This window comes from Moschus berezovskii, chromosome 4, assembly GCF_049115385.1.
Source record: "Moschus berezovskii isolate FMDL1 chromosome 4, NW_MosBer_1.0, whole genome shotgun sequence".
NCBI classification, from domain to species: domain Eukaryota; kingdom Metazoa; phylum Chordata; class Mammalia; order Artiodactyla; family Moschidae; genus Moschus; species Moschus berezovskii.
Window position 1 is genome coordinate 77,842,142 of NC_142463.1, and position 18,871 is coordinate 77,861,012.

Here is an 18,871-nt window from a genome sequence, read left to right on the forward strand (position 1 = left end):
CAAAGGCTAATAGAGTCTTGCCAAGAGAACGCACTGGTCATAGCAGCAACACACCCTCTTCCAGCAACACAAGAGAAGGCTCTACACGTGGACATCACCAGATGGCCAACACTAAAATCAGATTGATTATATTCTTTGCAGCCAAAGATGGAGAAGCTCTATACAGTCAGCAAAAACAAGACCAGGAGCTGACTGTGGCTCAGATCATGAACACCTTATTGCCAAATTCAGACTTAAATTGAAAAAAGTGGGGAAAACCACTAGACCATTCAGGTATGACCTAAATCAAATCCCTTATGATTATATAGTGGAAGTGAAAAATAGATTTAAGGGACTAGGTCTGATAGAAAGAGTGACTGATGAACTATGGACAGAGGTTCATGACATTGTACGGGAGACAGGGATCACAATCATCGCCAAGTAAAAGAAATGCAAAAAAGCAAAATGGTTGTCTGAGGAGGCCTTACAAATAGCTGTGAAAAGAGAAGGGAAAAGCAAAGGAGAAAGGAAAGATATACCCATTTGAATGCACAGTTCCAAAGAACAGCAAGGAGAGATAAGAAAGCATGCCTCAGCAATCAATGAACAGAAATAGAAAAAAACAATAGAATGGGAAAGACTAAAGATCTCTTCAAGAAAATTGGAGATACCAAGGGAACATTCATACAAAGACAGGCTCAATAAAGGACAGAAATGGTATGGACCTAACAGAAGCAGAAGATATTAAGAGGTGGCAAGAACACACAGAAGAACTATACAAAAAAGATCTTCACGACCAAGATAATCACAATGGTATGATCACTCACCTAGATCCAGACATCCTGGAATGTGAAGTCAAGTGGGCCTTAGGAAGCATCACTACAAACAAAGCTAGTGGAGGTGACAGAATTCCAGTTGAGCTATTTCAAATCCTAAAAGATGATGCTGTGAAAGTGCTGCACTCAATTTGCCAGCAAATTTGGGAAACTCAGCAGTGGTCACAAGACTGGAAAAGGTCAGTTCATTCCAACCCCAAAGAAAGGCAATGTCAAAGAGTGTTCAAACTACCACACAATTGCACTCATCTCACACACTAGCAAAGTAATGCTCAAAATTCTCCAAGCCAGGCTTGAATAATATGTGAACCATGAAATTCCAGGTGTTCAAGGTGGTTTTAGAAAAGGCAGAGAATATAGAGATCAAATTGCCAACATCTATTGATCACTGAAAAAGCAAGAGAGTTCCAGAAAAAAATCTATTTCTGCTTTATTGACTATGTCAAAGCCTTTGACTGTGTGGATCACAAGAAACTGTGGAACATTCTGAAAGAGATGGGAATCCCAGACCACCTGACCTGCCTCTTGAGAAACCTGTATGCAGGTCAGGAAGCAACAGTTAGAATTGGACATGGAACAACAGACTGGTTCCAAATAGGAAAAGGAGTACATCAAGGCTGTATATTGTCACCCTGCTTATTTAACTTATATGCAGAGTACATCATGAGGAATGCTGGGCTGGAAGAAGCACAAGCTGGAATCAAGATTGCTGGGAGAAATATGAATAACCTCAGATATGCAGATGACACCGCCCTTATGGCAGAAAGTGAAGAAGAACTAAAGAGCCTCTTGATGAAAGTGAAAGAGGAGAGTGAAAAAGTTGGTTTAAAGGTCAACATTCAGAATACTAAGATCATGGCATCTGGTCCCATCACTTCATGGGAAATAGATGGGGAAACAGTGGTAATAGTGGCTGACTTTATTTTTGGGGGCTCCAAAATCACTGCTGATCGTGACCGCAGCCATGAAATTAAACTACTCTTACTCCTTGGAAGGAAAGTTATGACCAACCTAGATAGCTTATTAAAAAGCAGAGACATTACTTTGTCAACAAAGGTCCGTCTTGTCAAGGCTATGGGTTTTCCAGTGGTCACGTATGGATGTGAGAGTTGGACTATAAAGAAAGCTGAGCACCGATGAACTGATGCTTTTGAACTGTGGTGTTGGAGAAGACTCTTGAGAGTCCCTTGGACTGCAAGGTAATCCAACCAGTCCATCCTAAAGGAGATCTGTCCTAGGTGTTCATGGGAAGGACTGATGTTGAAGCTGAAACTCCAATACTTTGGCCACCTGATGTGAAGACCTGACTCATTGGAAAAGACCCTCATGCTGGGAAAGATTGAGGGTGTTAGTAGAAGGGGACGACAGATGATGAGGTGGTTGGATGGCGTTACTGACTCAACGAACATGAGTTTTTTCGTGATGGACAGGGAGGCCTGGCATGCCTTGGTTCATGGGGTCACAAAGAGTTGGATACGACTGAGCAACTGAACTGAACTAAACTGATGCCTGGTCAGTCAAAAGGCATGACAAAGCTGTATTGAGGCAGAGTCTACGTTATCTTTATCATTTATCTGGATTTTTACAACAGCCTCTCACAGACTCGTTTCTGTTTGGTTTTGTTTTGCTTCAGTGTTGCTCTCCTTCAATTTATTTTCCATTCTGAACATGCCATTGCCTTCCTGACACTCTTTCTTGGCTCCCGCTTGCTTATAGGGTAAGAATCAACCCCACAGTGTTGCATGAAAGACTTTTCATGAATTTTCATTAAAAATGATTGAGAATACTTTTCCATATACTTCTTTTTGGTTTGAATTTAATCTCTAATGGTGTGCCTATTTATGAACTTTCCTATTTTTCAACTAGTATGTTTTCTATATTATAGACATCAACTCACTAGCAAGTATGTCATTTATATTTTACATGTTTATTTTTAAAAATGCTCGAACCTAAATTTTCTAGCTATTGCAAGAATGAAACTTATATTGAGTCCCTCCTTTATAAAATCTGCAGCTCATGACACTTTCACAATTTTATTGGTATTATCTAAGATTTGTCTCATTTTGTCATTGCTGTATTAATTAATTTTGTAATAGATCTTCTTTTTAAATGAATTTAATAATTTTGCCCTGTTTCTGTCACTGTATTTATCATGTGTGTGTGTGCTTAGTCATGTCTGACTCTTTGTAACAGCATGGACTGTAGTCTGCTAGGCTCCTCTGTCCATAGAATTTTCCAGGCAAGAATATGGAAGTGGGTAGCCATTCTCTCCTCCAGAGGATGTTTCTGTTCCATGGGTTGAACCTGTGTCTCCTGCGTTTCAGGTGGATTCTTTACAACTGAACCACCTGGGAATTCTTACGTATCTGGTGCTTTATGGTTATCTTAATGCTTAAACGACCTTTAGGGAGGGGACAGAATTCTTATGTCACAAACTGTTTCATGGAAACTCAGAAGACATTACTCCATTTTATTCTGGCATCTAATGCTGTAGAGGGAGAAGTCTGTAGCTAGCATGCTGTTAGTCTTGCATGGTGTGTTCGCTTTGTGTGTATTTGCTTTCACTCACTAGGAAGAAAAGAGAAAAAGAGAGAGAAAAGGAAGGAAGGAAGGAAGCAAAGAAGGGAGGAAAGGAGGAAGAGAGAGCAACAATCAGGTTCACAATGTCAGTGGCTCTCAGATTAGTGTCTATAGGTAACCCTCCCTCTTCTCTCTCTCATCTACATGATCTTTTTGTTTCCTGCTAGAGAGAAATAGGTGGAGAAGGCAACAGCACCCACTCCAGTGTTCTTGCCTGGAGAATCCCAGGGATGGGGGAGCCTGGTGGGCTGCCGTCTATGGGGTCACACAGAGTCGGACACGACTGAAGCGACTTAGCAGCAGCAGCAGCAGCTAGTAATTAGGAACGATAATATCAGCTACCACAACATTTATAGAATTCTTTCTTCAGTATTGAAATTTGAATTTTTCACTGAGAAATATCTAAATTCTAGTATATATTTTAATTTTACCTGGTATCTTGTTAGTCATTTGAGTCTAAAGATTCAGATATTTATCTGGAAGGAAAGTTTCCTTATAGTATTTATCTGAATATTATAATCTTCTTCAACATCCATATAGCAAGTGATTCACTTGTTATATTCTGAGGTATATCCCTCATATCTATTATCTTTACTTGGATCAACTTTATTCTCTTGTACTTTTACTGCGGATTCTGAAACCTGTCCTTAACATAACTGATTTTATTTTCTCCATGGTGGATTTTGTTTTTGTGATTTTGAACTTTCCAGGTGGCACACTGGTAAAGAATCCACCTGCCAATGCAGGAGAGGCAGGTCGATCCGTGGGTTGGGAAGATCCCCTGGAGTAGGAAATGGCAACCTGCTCCAGTATTTTTGCCTGGAAAATTCTGTGGACAGATGAGCCTGGTGGGTTACAGTCCATTGGGTCACAAAGAGGCACACACAACTGAGCTCATATACACAGTATTGGTTTTAATCTTGCCATGACATTGTTTTCTTACATTAGTTTCCTATTGTACCTTTGTGCTAGCTATCTTTCATCTCTCATTAAACATATTTTCTTTAACTTCCTTGACAGTAAAAAACACATATTATCTATAATAAATTTAATTAAATATCTTGAGTTCATCTTTTTTTTCCTAAAAATGTATTCTGACTCTTAAAAATGTCTCTTCTGTGTCATAAAATCATCTTAAAGAATTTAAGTAACTGTCCTGAGCCTGAATCAGAATAGATTTAGCTCAGTTTATCTTCCTAAACTTAATGGGAGAAGATTCAAAGATCCTTTAAGTGTTTTCACGAATAGTCAGGGGATCCTTCACTTAGATCTTGAGCTGAAGAGCTGGAGAATGTAGTTTTACAACACCATGTTGATGATTTGCCAGCCTGAGTGGAGTGGAAGAGGAAGCTGAGGCCACGGTCATTTTCAGGAAGGTCAGTTTATTTCTACACAGTTTCATTGCTATGGTTGCTGAAATGTCAGGACTGCTATTCTGTTCAGCTTAACCTCTTCTACAGGAGAATGATATAGTCCTTGGATGTAGCTTATTTATTTTTTTGACTGAAGATAACTCCCCATCCAATTTTATACTACCTATTCAGTTCAGGAAGGGATTTCTTCATCTGGCACAGACCTTTATAATAACAAGAAGCCTGATCAGAGGAAAGCTTCTCGTCTGAAGGCTTTCTTTTGGGGTGTACTTGCCTATTTGCTAACCCTGTTTCATATGGTGTTGGTTCATGGTACTGAGTCATTCTCTCAGATGTTGTTCCTATTTCTTGTTCTCACTCTTTGAAATTTGGAGGATATTACTGGGATTATACACGATTCTAGCCACTTTTGCAACATCCAACTTCTTTACTGGCAAAGAAAATTTTTAACTGTCCTTTGGTGACATCCATCAAACTGAAACTATTCATACTATGTCTAGCAGAAATGCCTAAAATTTTACTCTATCTAGCTTTTGCTCTCAGTGACACAGCTATTAAGACATTAATTCCTACTTTACTCTTGCTAATATAGGAGAGTAAAGCTAATGAGTATGTAAATGTTTCCATCTTCATTTCCTAGGAGAGGCAGAATCTTTTTATATTGAAGTATAATTGCTTTACAACGTTGTGTTAGTTTCTGCTCTACAACAAAGTGAACCAGCTATATGTATATATATATCCCTTCCCTCTTGAAACTCTCTCCCACCCCATACCCACCCCACTCATCTAGGTCATCACAGAGCACCAAGTTGAGCTCCCTGTGCTTTATAGCAGATTTCCACTAGCTGTTTTACACATGGTAGTGTATTCATGTCAAACCTAATCTCCTTGAAGGCAGGAGGGAAGGATGAGATGGTTGGAGAGCATCACTGACTCAATGAACCCGAGTTTGAGCAAACTCTGGGAGACAGTGATGGCTAGGGAAACCTGGTGCACTACAGTCCATGGGGTTGCAAAGAGTTGGACGTGACTTAGTGACTAAACAACAACAATCTCCCAATTCACCCCTTCATCCCCTATGTCCACATGTCCATTCTGAATGTTTGTATTCCTGCCCTAGAACTAGGTTCATCTGTACCATTTTTTTTCAGATTCGACATATATGCTTTAATATATGATATTTGTTTTTCTCTTTCTGACTTACTTTACTCTGTATGACAGAGTCTAGGTCCATCCACATCTCTACAGATGACCCAATTTCCTTCCTTTTATGGCTGAGTAATAGTCCATTGCATATATGCATAACATCTTCTTTATCAATTCATCTACTGATGGACACTTAGGTTGCTTCTATGTCCTGGCTACTATAAATAGTGCTGCAATGAATGTTAGGGTACATGTGTCTTTTTAAATTATGGAAGTTTCTTAAAAAACTAAAAACAGAACTACCATATGACCCAGCAATCCCACTACTGGGCATATACCCTGAGAGGCAGACTTTTGTTTTTTGGACTCCTAGGAGTAATTAATAGTGCCTTTCTTTGTACTTTTGCTAACCTCCTAAAGCCAGCACCCCTGAAGATTCTGTTTGGGATGCATGGGCTCTTAAAGGCAGGAGCCAGAAAAGGATGAGTTGGAAAGGGAGAAGTGGTGTGACTGAAGAAAAATGTTGGCTCCCTGGGACCTTCAGTTGGTGGGATGTGTGGGTCCTGAAAATGAGAGGTACCTGCACACAGCTTGTGTAAGGGCACCAGGACAGACAGGACCCGAAAGAGAGGTGTGTCAAGGGCAGCTGGACCCTGGGCATGAGGCATAAAGACATGTGCGCTACAACCAAGGTCTTCGTGCCCAATTTGGCAGAGAAAAATACACCAAATGCTCTCAAAAGGCTTGTGTGAATCATAAGGAAGGGGCACAGGAATTTAAATAATTCTAGGGGAATTTTCCCAAGGGACTTTGATCAATTAGAACATATCAATAAAAGAAGCATAACCAGGACCTTCTTAGAAAGCAGCTGAAGAAGATTGAGTAATTTAAAAACATTGTAAGTATTTTAGTTACACAATTTTTCATGACTATAACCTCATTATAGGAAGAAAAGAGAAAAAGAGAGAGAAAAGGAAGACAGAAAGGAAGGAAGGAAGGAAAGAAAGTTGGAAAGGAGGAAGAGAGAGCAACAATCAGGTCCACAATGTCAGTGGCTCTCAGATTAGTGTCTATAGGTAACCCTCCCTCTTCTCTCTCTTATCTGCATGATCTTTTTGTTTCCTACTAGGGAGAAACAGGTGGAGAAGGCAACAGCACCCACTCCAGTACTCTTGCCTGGACAATCCCATGGATGGAGGAGCCTGGTGGGCTGCGGTCCATGGGGTTGTGAAGAGTCGGACACGACTAAGCGACTTCATTTTCACTTTTCATTTTCATGCATTGGAGAAGGAAATGGCAACCCACTCCAGTGTTCTTGCCTGGAGATTCCCAGGGATGGGGGAGCCTGGTGGGCTGCTGTCTATGGAGTCACACAGAGTCAGACACAACTGAAGTGACTTAGCAGCAGCAGCAGCAGAAAGAAATATCTTGTGTGGTATTTTGCATAACTGGTTTCATCATATATAGACACATTTTATACACATCAACTTAAAAAAAACACATTCTACAATATATTGGAAAACTTTCCACATCTTGATTTACCTCATCCATTTCAGCTGTTGAATAGTAATAATCAGTGGTAATGATTAAGGCGGAGAAGGCAATGGCAAGCCACTCCAGTACTCTTGCCTAGAAAAACCCATGGATGGAGGAGCCTAGTGGGCTACAGTCTATGGGGTCACTAAGAGTCAGACATGACTGAGAGACTTCACTTTCAATTTTCACTTTCACGCATTGGAGAAGGAAGTGGCAACCCACTCCAGTGTTCTTGCCTGGAGAATCCCAGGGACGGAGGAGCCTGGTGGGCTGCCATCTATGGGGTTGCACAGAGTCGGACATGACTGAAGCGACTTAGCAGCAGCCAGCAGCAGCAATGATTAAGGGTTTCAAAGGTGACAGGCTGTTCTAAGTGCTTGTTTATTATCTTACTGAACTCTTATGACTATCAGTCTATGAATCATTCTATGCAGGATAAAACTGAGTTACAGAGCAATTAAGTAAGCTGCCCAAGATCCAGAGTACCTCAAACTGCCAGCCATTCTACCACTAGTAACTGTACACAGAAACACCACACTAAAATGTACTGGATCCTACTGTAGGAATGTATCCCAATGGATTTAATAATTCACTACAGATAAACATTTAAACCTCTTCTGATTTGATATTAAAAACAGCTGTAGTAAAGTTACTGGTAACTTCAATGTTTAGTGAACACTGAGATATGATGGGCTTGTTTCCACTGATGATTAATCTTTTCATAAAACCAAATGTAACGAATGTTCAGATTTACTTAGCCTTCAGAAAAATCATGACTTTCCCTCAAACTATGGTAATTAACTATATGACAAACTCCCTATAATTAAGGGATAAATTGTTGGCATTTTATGAGCAAGAATACTTGCATGCTGTAATTATTCTGTAGCTCACAGTTTATCACACGTGTACTTTGAATATAAGAAGTTATATAAGTACATAACTTCTAAAAGAAACCCATTGTCTGCTCTACACAAAACCGACAACCAGAAAATGAGAGCCTGGCATAACCATGCTAACACAATAGGCCACAACTGCCAACCCAACTTTAACACCAGGCCCTCTTTCTCTCCTCAGAGGGCCAGCTGAAGGAGCTAATGTCACTTCCCAACTATCAATTATAAAGATCAAACTACTAGGGAGGATTTTTGCATTCACTTGTTTCCCAATGTGAACTACGATGAAAAGCAATGCATTGGCTCCAAATATTCCTTATTAAAGAAGGAAGAGAAAGCTACTCTGGGCTTCTCTGAAGTGATGGCCTTCCTCCCTTTCTGGCTGATGAGCAGAAATACATATCCTTTCATCAGTAGAGCTCCAAGGGGAAGCCCAAGACTCGTTATTTTCCTGTGTGAGTGCAGACAGGGTTCTGCCTGGAATCAGGGATGGAGAGAGTGGAGAGGGAAGGCGGAGCTCAGCAGGGCAAGTGCCAAAGCTCTAGGTGTGTAGAGGGAGAATCAGATTAGATTCCAATCATCTTTACTGCCTATCAGATTGAAAACAAAGCACACAAATGTATCATAAACAAAAATGTTAAAGAATAAACACTGATCTCTTGCAATCAATAGATTCTAATAGATATTTTGCTTTTATCATCTAGTATCTTAAAAGTCACTGTAAATAAAGATGAATTTGCATAAAATCAAGAACATAAATATTTTGATCATTTAATACACATAATGATGTAATGGTATACAAGATATTTGGCAAGGCTAGCATTATGCAAATAAATGTTAAAAAGTAGAAAACTGGGATTACTGCTTAAGTTAATATATTGAGAGGTGTTTAAAATACTCTAATTTTTACCCTGATGATTTTCTTCAAAGTACGTTTAAAATGTCTACCTAATTGCTACTGCTTTTTGTATTTAAAGTTCAATAAGATCTAATTTTATATGTATTTCACTTCAGTTCCGTTTAGTTGCTCAGTCATGTTTGACTCTTTGTGACCTTGTGGACTGCAGCACGTCAGGCCTCCCTGTCCATCACCAGCTCCTGGAGCTTGCACAAACTCAAGTCCATCAAGTCAGTGATGCCATTCAACCATCTCATCCTGTTATCCCCTTCTCCTCCTGCCCTCAATCTTTCCCAGCATCAGGGTCTTTTCCAATGAGTCAGTTATTTGCATCAGGTGGCCAAAGTTTTGGAGTTTCAGCTTCAACATCAGTCCTTCCAATGAATATTCAGGACTGATTTCCTTTAGGGTGGACTGGTTGGATCTCCTTGCAGTCCAAGGGACTCTCAAGAGTCTTCTCCAACACCACAGTTCAAAACCATCAGTTCTTTGGTGCTCAGCTTTCTTTATAGTCCAACTTTCAAATCCATACACGACTACCGGAAAAATCATAGCTTTGACTATATGGAGTTCTGTCAGTAAAGTAATCTCTCTGCTTTCTAATATGCTGTCTAGGGTTGTCATAGCTTTCTTCCAAGGAGTAAGCATCTTTTAATTTCATGGCTGCAGTCACCATCTGCAGTGATTTTGGAGCCCAAGAAAATAAAGTCTGTCACTGTTTCTATTGTTTCCCTATTTACCATGAAGTGATAAGACAAGATGCCATGGTCTTAGTTTTTTGAATATTGAGTTTTAAGCCAGCATTTTCACTCTACTCTTTCACTTTTATCATGAGGCTCTTTAGTTTCTCTTCACTTTCTGTCATAACGGTTGTGTTATCCGCATATCTGAGGTTATTAATATTTCTCCCGGAAATCTTGAATCCAACTTGTGTTTCACCCCATCCAGCATTTCACATGATGAACTCTGCATATAAGTTAAATAAGCAAGGTGACAATATAAAGCCTTGATGTATTCCTTTCCCAATTTGGAACCAGTCCATTGTTCCATGTCCTGTTTTAACTGTTACTTCTTTACCTGCATACAGATTTCTCAGGAATCAGGTAAGGTGGTCTGGTATTCTCATCTCTTTAAGAATTTTCACCTAGATATATATTTTTTGGGGGGCTTCCCAGGTGGCACTACTGGTGAAGAACCCGCCTGCCAATTCAGGAAACATAAGAAAAGAGGATTTGATCCCTGGGTAGGGAAGATCCCCTGAAGCAGGGCATGGCAACCCACTCCAGTATTGTTGCTTGGAGAATCCCATGGACAGAGGAGCCGGGCAGGCTACAGTCCATGGGGTCACAAAGAGTTGGACACAACTGAAGCAACTTAGCACGCATGCACGTATATATTTTATTTAGGTATATATCTTGAATCACTATACTGTATAATTTTTCTTTGCGGTTTACCAATGACATGTACATTTGCAATCTGCTTAACTACTTGAGTTTCCCAGGTGGTGCAATGGTAGAATCCACGTGCAAAAAGATCTTCTGGAGAAGGAAGTGACAATCCATTACAGTTTTCTTCCTGGAAAATTCCATGGACTGAGGAGCCTGGTGGGCTACAGTCCATTGGGTTGCAAAGAATCGTACATGACTAAACAGCACACACATAATTATTTGGGAGCTTTTCTTAACAGTATAATGAGGACATTTATTATAAGAGGGCATCAGCTAAACCATGGTAGAAAAGAGATTAAAATAATCAATGACTTAGAGAAGGAGTTTATTTCTTTTACAGAACCATCTAGGGTGTGTATATGGACTGCTCCATGAGTTCATCCAGAACCCAAGTTGTCCAGGAAGATTGGTCATCTTCAAAAATAAAAGATTATTCCAGTCACTTATCTTTTCCATTTGGTGATAAGGAGTACAGAATGTCCAGGAAAAGAGTTTTCAAAGAGATGACCCAGAGGTTGTTGCACCTACTCCTCTGCTTACATTGCATGGGTCTAAACTTGGTTGCTAGGTCACACCTAACTGCAGAGGAAGCTGGGGAATAAAGACTACAGCTGGACCACCATGAGTGTAGTTAAAATTGGAGTGAGAAACTCAGTTACTGAAAGGAAGAAGAGGAGAAGGAATACTGGTCATCTATTAGCTCTTGATGAAAGTGAAAGAGGAGAGTGAAAAGGTTGGCTTGAAGCTCAACATTCAGAAAACTAAGATCATGGCATCTTGTCCCATCACTTCATGGGAAATAGATGGGGAAACAGTGGAAATAGTGTCAGACTTTATTTTGGGGGGCTCCAAAATCACTGCGGATGCTGATTGCAGCCATGAAATTAAAAGACGCTTACTCCTTGGAAGGAAAGTTATGACCAACCTAGATAGTATATTAAAAAGCAGAGACATTACTTTGCCAACAAAGGTCCGTCTAGTCAAGGCTATGGTTTTTCCCATGGTCATGTATGGATGTGAGAGTTGAACTATGAAGAAAGCTGAGCACCAAAGATTGATGCTTTTGAACTGTGGTGCTGGAGAAGACTCTTGAGAGTCCCTTGGACTGCAAGGAAATCCAACCAGTCCATTCTAAAGGAGATCAATCCTGGGTATTCACTGGAAGAACTGATGCTAAAGCTGAAACTCCAATACTTTGGCCACCTCAGGCGATGAGCTGACTCACTGGAAAATACTCTGATGCTGGGAGGGATTGGGGATGGCATCACCGACTCGATGGACATGAGTCTGAGTGAACTCCGGGAGTTGGTGATGGACAGGGAGGCCTGGCGTGCTGTGATTCATGGGGTCACAAAGAGTCGGACACGACTGAGCGACTGAACTGAACTGAACTGAACTGTAATACTGGATGAAAGTGAAAGTGTTAGTTGCTCAGTCATGTCTGGTCTACATCTTTGCAACCCCATGGACTGTAGCCTTCTATAAAGAATTCTTCTTTCCATGGAATTCTCCAGGCAAGAATACTAGAGTGGGTAGCCATTCCTTTTTCCAATGTATTTTCCCAACCCAGGGATTGAACCTGGATCTCCTGCCTTGAAGGCAGATTCTTTATCACTGAGTCACCAGGGATACTCAGCTTTAAAAATTATTGCAAAGAACAAAATTATACTCTGCAGAGCACAGAAGTGGTTTTGTGGAAGCAATGCATTTGACACATTGTGCATGATCACTAAATGGTCATTGTTATTTTTATCATCATCATCACCATCATCATCATCTAGAGTGTCTATCCTCATTTAAATGCTTAAAATCCTTCCACAGTATCATGGATAAGTGTTTATTTAGAGATTCTTGAACCCCTATAGTAAAAAGAAATTTCATTACTTTTAAGGTGGGAAAGTTATTAACTAATTTCCAGACATTATTTATCTTCCTACACTTCCTTTTCTTTCATCCTAATTGTGATCTCTCAGATCCCATAAAACAAATTTCATCCCTCTGTCATACAACAGTCCTTCAGATATTTATGGGAAGCTATTGCTTCTTTCTTGCGTTTCCTTTTCCTATAAACTTATTATTTTTTTAAACAGTATTTTTGTTCCTCCCAGTCTCTTATAATTCATGACTTTGACTCTACTCACTATCTTAGACACATCTATTTGCTCATTTAAAAACATTTACTGTCAACTCTTATGTTTTATCAATGTTCATCTTAAAACCATGTCACCAAGGGTAGTACACAGTATACCAAGTTGACCTGAGCAAAGCAAACCATCAATCCCTCATTCAGGATATCATTTTCCCTAAGTGGGACTTAAAACCATATTTACTTCTGGTAGTCATATCATGCTGTTGACCCATGCTGAATGGTAGACTCCTATACCCTCTGAGCCTTTTGCATTTGTGCAGTTAACCTAGACATACACCCTACCCTACAGGAACTTTTTTTTAAAAAGTCCAAATATTAAATATTTCCTTTTTTCTAGTTAATTGTTAGTTGTATATTTATTGAAATCTTCCGAGAATTTTTAATAGTTCATTCAATGTATCAGTTATCCCTCACAGATTCACCTGGGGTTTCCCAGGTGAATGGTTCAGTGGTAAAGGCTCCACCTCTCAATGTAGGAGCCGCAGGAGACGTGGGTTCGATCCCTGGGTCAGGAAGATCCTCTGGAGTAGGAAATGGCAACCCACCCCAGTATTCTTGCCAGGATAATCCCATGGACTGTAGTTCACGGGGTTGCAAAGAGTCAGACATGACTGAGCATGCATCCTATGCGAACCCTCCATAGATTCATACCATCTAAACCCCCAATTAGCATCTATTAACAACTTCATCTAAGACAATTGATCAAAATCTGGATGTGGACAGGGCTGAGGAGAAGTCATTAGTAACCCTCTGTTACTGAATGAGCAGTCATTTAACCAGTTACATATGTGCATAAACGCATCGTCGCTTAAGAAATATTAACCTATCTAGCTCACAGAAGTCTCCAGAAAAGTTATCATAACCTGGCTTTTCTGTTCATTGCTATGTCCCATGAGGCCTTGACCTACTGCTCAAAGTGCTACCTCGTCAGGCTGTCTTAAGCCCAGCCTGACCCTCAGGGCCTCCCTGATCAGGAAAGCACACTGGTGTTTCCCTGAGGCCAGAACTCTACACACTGCAGTTTAACAATATTTATTGAGCCCTGAGTATGTGCCAGTTGTTACACAACGCAGATTTTCATATAAGGGAAGCATGGACAGAATGGACCATGGATTATGAAACATGTGTACATTCTCAAGTAAACTTATATTTTGTCCATGTGTGGGACCACTGTATAACATTCCTTATCTTAAAGCTATGGCAAATTACAGCACAGTCCATGTACAGACTCAATTTTTAAGCCTAAGAGGTTCAAAGAAATGTTTTCTATATGATACGCATTTTTCAAAGATGTTCTCTTCAGTGATTAAGTTCTTGCTAAATACCACATTAGACTCTGAGCTTATTTTAGTAAATCAAAAATGTGAAAGAACTCTCAAGAATAATTATTCATTTGCTCTAGATAACAGTCGCACTTTAGAATTTAAATTATGAATCACCTGTACAGATGTTACCTTTTCCAAAGGACTTTCTACTCGAGGAATGCTTATCATTGGCATCTGTGCCAGGTTATCCGTGTGTATATGCTCATTTTCTGGTTGTCTTCCTTTGAAATTATTTACCACACATACAACCTACAATTTCAGGAAAAAATACAATTAAAACAAAGCCATGCTCCCTATAAACATGATCTTTGTGAGCAGCCTGATAAATCTAATCACAGTAATAAAGTATTGGCATGACTTAAATACTACATGTCTATAACTTTACATTCAAATTTATCTTGTAATCTAGTGCAAGTGTGTTCAAGAGCATTCATCAATTAATATGTAGCTCAGTTAATAATGACAATGATATTATTCCAAAATTTTCATTAAATTAGGTTATAGTCAATGCTCAAACTGATCCAAAAATAACACCATAACCTTATAAAAATTCATAGCAAGCTAACCTTTCCTTAATGTGGCTAACCTACAACTTAATTTAAATGCTAATTATATCCCATTGCTTCAAGATCATTGCATTCATAATAATCCTTCTACGATTGGTACTTTCTAATTTAGTAGCATCATTAACCCTAGTTTATTGTCTATTATTGCATCCCATATATATTTGGCATTTCAACTACAGCTTACTATGTCTACCACTAAAATAGAAGACCTTTTACACAATGGAAACTGACCCTTGCTTCAATTGATTATATCCCATACTAAACCAGAAGTTCTCATATTCTATTGTGCATAAAGTTCTCGCACTTAAAAAAAAAAGACATTCCTAAGCTTTCTCCTAAAAATTCTGATTTCATAGATGAGGGATAAAGTTTAGGAGTCGCCACTTTTAAAAGGCATTTCTGAAGCTTCTGAAGTAGGTGGATCAAATTTCAAGAATTAGTGATTTAAATAATACAGGAAAATTAGTCACTTATATTGCTTATATTGAACTAGTAGGTAAGATATTCTTGAGCCTTCTTTTTCTGGGTTTTATATTCTATTATCAAACTGAAATACAGAATTTACTTATAGCTAGTTTATAACTTAACATTCATTTAAAAAATAAATGCGTAATATACAATCACAAATTTACATTGTATATTTTCCATTATTGAATATTTTCAAAGGTCAATTACATCTTGATTATTCTCCAGCTTTTAAATTAAGTTTTAAAATCTACAAAACATCACACACTATTAGACTTTATCTTAGAAAAAACTTCCTTGCAAATTGATATATACTTATTATCCTTCCAATTCCTTGAATAATTACAGATCAGAAGCACAGATCAAAGCCTAATAACTTAATACTCAGTTTCATCACTACCATCAAGATCTTCAGAGTAAAGTCATGGCAAAGGTTTGGAAATGGGTACCTGATAAACATTCTATCAAATGATGAGCCTGCAAAGGACTAATAGATAGTAACTGACCTAAAGTAGAGGTCAGCAAATTTTGTCTGTAATGAGCAGATAGTACATATTTTTGGCTTTGTGGGTGTACAACCTCTGCAGCAAGTATTCAGTTCTGCCATTTTGGTGTGGAAGCAGCAAAGGATATAATCAAGAATTTGAGACAACAACAATATAACAGCAGTTTCATACCCATTTCATGAAATATATATATACACACACATTTTCTTCTCATTAATATTATGCGTACTAAGTCACTTCAATTATGTCCAGCTCTTTGTGACCCTATGGACTGTAGCCTATTAGGCTCATCTGTCCATGGGATTCTCCAGGCAGGAATACTTGAGTGGGCTGCCATGCCCTCCTCCAGGGAATCTTTCCAATCCAGGGATCAAACCCTTGTCTTTTATGCCTCCTAAATTAGCAAGTGGGTTCTTTACCACTATGGCCACCTGGGAAGCACCATTAATATTATACAAATTTATGGAAAATCAGCAGGTGAAAAAAAACTGATACAAATGCTTCTGAATTAAAATTTGCTGAAATAACTATATACACAGACAAATGGAAATCATCAGATAAAGAACAGATTTAATAGTGGCTACTGAAATTAGTATAATTGCTTTTTATACTAATTTCTGTTCAGAAAACTCTGAAAGATATTACCAGTTATCTCTTTGCCTTAATTGCGGGTCAGGACAACACCACCGAAGCAGCTAAGAATTCACCTTTGAAATATTTAAATGCCTAACACATAGAAGATATTCATTAAGGCATCTATTAGCATAATTATTACTCTTCATTACTGTTATTATTTAAATTATAAGGAAGGAAATTATCAAATCTTCCTTAGAATCATATTCAAATATTTAGTAAGTCTTGTCTGGTAACATTCACAAATATGAAATTGACTTCCTATTAGAAAAATGCTCATAGGATATAGCAATAGACCTGGTTTTTGGTGCTGAGTCTGCATGTTCTGTTCTTGGACAGTCCTCTGGGTCTCAGTTTTCTCAATTTGAAAGTGAAGACATTGTGACAGATTAGCAAAGTCAGCTCCATTTCTTTGGTTGGTGAAGGTATGAAAAATTCAACAAATGTTCAAAGTAAAACCCAAGATGTGCCCATCTCCTGACACTACTCCAAACCTTGATCTTTTCTGGATCCTCTCAGGGGAAGGTAATTCCCCCTCATCCCCAAATGCAGTTGCATGTGGCTGAGAGCTTGAACACTTCCTGTACTCAGTCACTCAATTTGTTCAGTTCTTCTTCCTAAAGATTTTGATTTCTTATATCTGCCTTGTTCTATCTCTAACACCAACTCCAAAGACTCAGCAATCATCATTACTTGCCTGAATTCCAGCATGGCTTTCTCAAGACTAAATCCAGTCTTGACTCTCTCCAATCCCTCTCTACAAAGAAGTGAGAAAGGTCTTTCCAAAATGCAAATTTTATCATGTCGACCTCCTTAAAACTACTTTGTGGCTCAGCTTCTCATTCCTCTCAAAATGGAAACTAAGGTCCACCTTTCAGCCTTCTTTCTCTGTTTTCCAAACACCTTCTGCTTTCTTTCACTTCCTTTTGTTTGGAATACTCATCTCCACTATCGGGCATCATGTCTCATTCATCTGTGATATCTCATCTCTGCATCACCGCCTTATTAGTCTTCCTTGACCCCAGGCTGTTTTTACTTGCTGGCAAGGACCTGTGATTCTTTTCACTGAAATACCTATCTCTATATGAAATTATATATCTGCAAGCATAGCAGTTTGGTTGATGTGATTCTCTTCCAAGGTTATCAATCCATGTCTGCATGCTTCTTTTTCTGATCACTATTTTATTCTCAGTGCCAGGTGAATGAACAGATTAATAAATGAGCATGAATCCAGGATAAAAATTCTCAAATTTTCTGATGTTCCTGTATAGTTGAAAGTGACTTTCTTTAGAAACATTCCATTTTTACATTAGTGGTTTCCATGAGTGTAATTCTACCCTCTCTTTCAAAAAATAACACTAGTAATAAGTCACCATTACATATAGATTTTTGTTTTATTTTTCCAGTAGTGATAATAAATTAATCTGATCCATTTGTGATCAGTTTGCCTCTTCCTTGTGGCAAATAAAACATCTCTGCTGTATGGGGTTATGTGCATGGCCTTTGGGGTCAAACAGGCCTGGGGCTTAATCCTGGGCTCTTTTATTTACTAATTCTGTGAGCCTAGGCAAGTTATTTAATATAACTAGATCTGTCTGCTTTATCTGCAAAACTAGGACAATAATAATTATGTCTCACCGTGCGTGTGGATTAATTAAGTTAATCCAGTAAAGAATACTCAAATAAATCTTTATTATTACTATTAGGAATATGCATGATAACCTGACAAGCTCTTGCTTTGGTCAGTAAACTTGAATTACCCTGCCTGACACTGTAATAGCCATCTTTCTTGCAAGTACTTTGAGGCATCCATTTTTATAAAATAATATAAATCAATCTACAATAATAAAGTCATCAAAGGTGAAGAGTATGGTATCCATAGCCTTCTCTGTACCATGCAACTGACTGACTTGACTACACATGTGATTTCACTTAACCCACAAAAGATCCCTGGGAAGTAAATAAAACAGTTTATTCATTCATTCATCAAATATCTCCTGAGAACTTCCTATATACCACTGGGAATATACAGTGATGAAAAGAAACACCATCTCTGTAAGTGGGTTACATTCTAGAGGGTTTGACAGCAAAAAACAAAACCCAAAATATTATATGTGGTATACTAAAAGTTAAATCGTGCAGTGAAGAAAAGTGAATAGTAAATGAGGAAAGCAGTCCGGGGGAGAGGTAATCACTTCAAATACAGTTCAGGGGAGGCTGCACTTTAGGAGGAGCTAATAATGAGGAGCTACGTGGGATGGTCAATATCATACATTGAGGAAAACTGGCAAAAATAAAAAAAGTGGCAACAGCAGGATTCAATCTAGGTTTTTCTGACTCCCACACCTGTTTTGTTCTCTAAAATATACACAGGAGCATTCCAGCAGAGGCAATGTGCAGGCTGGACACTGTGTGAGAGAGGAAGAAAACTGGATTCCAAGTGTGGGATTTCCACTGTGAAAAAAAGGGAAATATAAACTTGACCAGGAAGAGAGCTGCCAGATTCTGGAGGATCCCAGAAGCTCAATGGAAGTGTCT

General features: G+C 38.8%; 1 protein-coding gene across 3 annotated transcripts in view; it reads right to left on the reverse strand.

Annotated features, from left to right (window-relative positions):
- The window catches only part of PLPPR5 (phospholipid phosphatase related 5), a 137,637-nt gene that overhangs the window by 19,605 nt on the left and 99,161 nt on the right, over window positions 1-18,871 (reverse strand). For 2 of the 3 annotated variants that reach the window (XM_055403655.2, XM_055403652.2), the window contains exon 5: window positions 14,278-14,412. In XM_055403655.2, the coding sequence (XP_055259630.1) occupies window positions 14,278-14,412 (135 nt within the window). The remainder of the gene's footprint in view (window positions 1-14,277; window positions 14,413-18,871) is intronic. The other variant, XM_055403656.2, reaches the window with a different exon arrangement.